The 2,971-nt window shown below is 47.5% G+C and overlaps 1 protein-coding gene across 1 annotated transcript in view; it reads right to left on the bottom strand.

Moving 5' to 3' along the window:
- Nucleotides 1-1,060, bottom strand: part of Litafd (LITAF domain containing) — a 3,717-nt gene extending 2,657 nt beyond the window's left edge. The window contains exon 1 of the mRNA XM_021208867.1: nucleotides 932-1,060. Coding sequence (XP_021064526.1) covers nucleotides 932-959 — 28 coding nt within the window. The 5' untranslated portion in view covers nucleotides 960-1,060. The remainder of the gene's footprint in view (nucleotides 1-931) is intronic.
- Nucleotides 1,061-2,971: the final 1,911 nt, after the last annotated feature.

The raw sequence follows: 2,971 nt of genomic DNA, 5'->3' as shown, positions 1-2,971 counted from the left end.
ATGGCCTCTGCATCAGCTCCTGCTTCTTGACCTGCTTGAGTTCCAGTCCTGACTTCTTCAGTGATGAACAGCAATGTGGAAAGTGTAAGCTGAATAAACCCTTTCCTCACCAATTACTTCTTGGTTCTGATATTTGTGCAGGAATAGAACCCCTGACTAACACCCTCAGAGCCAGCTTTCATGACTTCCCCTCACAGCCTCCTGTTTAGTCTCCTTCCAGAGCAGGACCAAGCAGAATAGGCAGCCCCTGACCATGTAGCCCTCCTGTCTCCACTTTGAGGACTCAGGGGGGAACCAGTTTTTAGGCTTTTCTTATAGAGAAGAAACCAAACGTTGGAAATGAAGCACATGTGGCCAGTACTAGAGTCAGCCCAGCTCAAACAGGGCCAGGGTGCAGCTGAATAACCCTGGGTCCTCGATTTATTTCATTTTGTTTTATTTTATTGGAGATAGAGTTTTTCTATGTAGTCTTGGGACTCAATTATATAGACCAAAGATCTGCCTGTTTCTGCCTCCTGAGTGCTGGGATTAACTATGTAAGCCACTACATCCTGAACCCTCTTGGACATTTACATGTAGCCAGTAGGAGTTCCAAAGAGGAAACGGTTCAGAGGTCAAACACCTTCCTTGGCCACCTCAGGATCCAGGCAGCTCCGCCTCCTGGCTCCTGCTCTGTCCTATGTGCTGTGCCACCTGGAGGTTGTATTGATGTGGGAGCCATTAGTCTTGCTTGGCAGATTCCATGTGATGCTTTAGGAGAGAGAGTGGGATGCTGGAGGCCTAGCTTGCCCATTGTCCCTACCAGGTCACCTGGGCAGTAGGGATCAGTGAGACTTAGGGGAGGAGATGGGATCAGCCCCAAGACCAGTACATTGTTCCTCCCACCTCTTGCTTCCTCAAGCTCTCACTCAACCCAAATGAGGTCCCTCACCATAGTCAGGGTTCTCTTTTGGTGCCATGAGAGTCCTTTGTTTCAGAAGTACTCATTGAGCAGACTCAGTGGGTTCCAGGTTCTGAGTGGATGCACCCCTGGTTCCAGAAGTTCCCTTGGAGAGGCCCCGCTGGGGAGAAAGGAGGGCTCTTACAACTGCCACAGCCAGCCATTGTGATGTCTTTGGTGCACAAAGCAAGGGCTCTGTGTCCACCTCCCTCTGGAGGGGGAGGGGGTGCCTGCCCATGACTCAGCCTGAAGGACCCTTCCATACCCACTACTGCCCCACTGCCAACAGCAGGTTGAAGCTTTGTGAGCTGGGTAGGGAGACCAGCTAAGACATGCTGGTGTGAGTCATGACGGAGGTACTAGTCACCACCAGTGTCCTTTCAGTTAGAATGTAGGTAAGTATGGACCCAGGCCTGGTGTCACTGGCCTGTGTGACATCTTCACACAGCACTTCAGAGGCTGAGGCAAGAGGATGGAAAATTATAAGCCATTCTGGGGTACATAATAAGTTCTTATCAAAAAGAAAGAAAGCCGGCACATGCATTTTATCCCAGCACTTGGGAGGCAGAGGTAGGAGGATTTCTGAGTTCAAGGCCAGCCTGGTCTACAGAGTGAGTTCCAGGACAGCCAGGATTATACAGAGAAACCCTGTCTCGAAAAACTAAAAACAAAACAAAAAATACCCCCAAACAACCAAAGAAAGAAAGAGAAAGAAAGGAAAGAAGAAATGTGGAAATGTGGGGGTCACATTGGAGTTAACTTTGGCTGACTTCTTGCTTGTAATTAGTCAAGAATGAGTCTGCCAACATCTGTCTGTTTTTAGTTAAGACACGTGTGCATTATACCTGGCCAAGTTCTTCTACTTCTGGCCAAGTTCCCCGATGTATGCATACATCCTTGAGAGACTGTTCAAGCCTGGAGGAACAGGGTTTAGTCAAACATAGATAGTGTGTACCATAAACTCGACAGGTAAGCATTTGTGGTTATTGTTTAACCTCCTGGAATTGGTCATGCTTTGTGTTGCTTGCCTTTAAAAGACAGAAAATACACTTGCTGCTGGTGTGGCATTGGCCTGCAGTCCTCCCATCTCTGTCCCTTGCATCTTCTTTCTGCTTTTCCTATAATCATCCTCGTTCTCCCAGTCATGTTGACTGACTGGCTGGCTCCTGCAAAAAAAAGAAAGAAAAGAAAAGAGAAGAGTGAGCTAAGTGTTGCCACTGATACATACATACATACATACATACATACATACATACATACATACATATACATACATCATACATGCATACATAATACATATATCACCATACATACATGCATCATGCATGCATGCATACATACATGCATACATCATACATATACCGATAAGCCCAGTGCTTGAAAGGTAAATTGAGGAGGATCACTGTAAATATGAGCTCAAAGCCAAGCTGGGTTGGGTCTTAATAGTGGGTTCCAAGTCAGCCTGAACTGCATACAAAGTTCGGTCTCAAACAAACACACAGGCTCAGTTTGTAGAGTAATTGCCAAGCACGAAGCCTGGGGTTCGATCTTCAGCAGGACATAAGCTAAATGTGGTGACACATACCTATAAACCAGCATGAGAGAGGTGGAGGTGGGAGGGTCAGGAGTTCAAGGTCATCTTCAACTACATAGTGGGTTCAAGGCCAGCTTAGGCTATAGGAGACACTGTCTAAAAAAAATAAGAATAAAATCTGGTCACGCGGTCTACACCTACATACTCGCAATCCCGTGTGTGCCTTCTCTGAGTCCGGTCAGCCTCCCCTGATGGTTTAGCTCCAGGAACCCAGGGAGAGCTAACCTCTCCTTACCTCTGCTCCTCGGCTTGCATCTGAAGGATGGATATGATTGCAACCTTGGTGGGGGTTTTGTATGTTTGTGAGATAGGGCTTGAACTTGCTCTGTAGCCTAGGCTGGCCAAGCACTCACAATCTTCCTGCCCTACATTCTAAGTGCAGAAGCCCTGCTCCCAGTGGGCTGCTCTAAAGGTGGCACCACACCCAGCAGCCTCTG

Source organism: Mus pahari, chromosome 12 (genome assembly GCF_900095145.1).
Source record: "Mus pahari chromosome 12, PAHARI_EIJ_v1.1, whole genome shotgun sequence".
In the NCBI taxonomy this organism is placed as follows: domain Eukaryota; kingdom Metazoa; phylum Chordata; class Mammalia; order Rodentia; family Muridae; genus Mus; species Mus pahari.
This window is presented reverse-complemented; position numbering and strand designations above follow the sequence as displayed.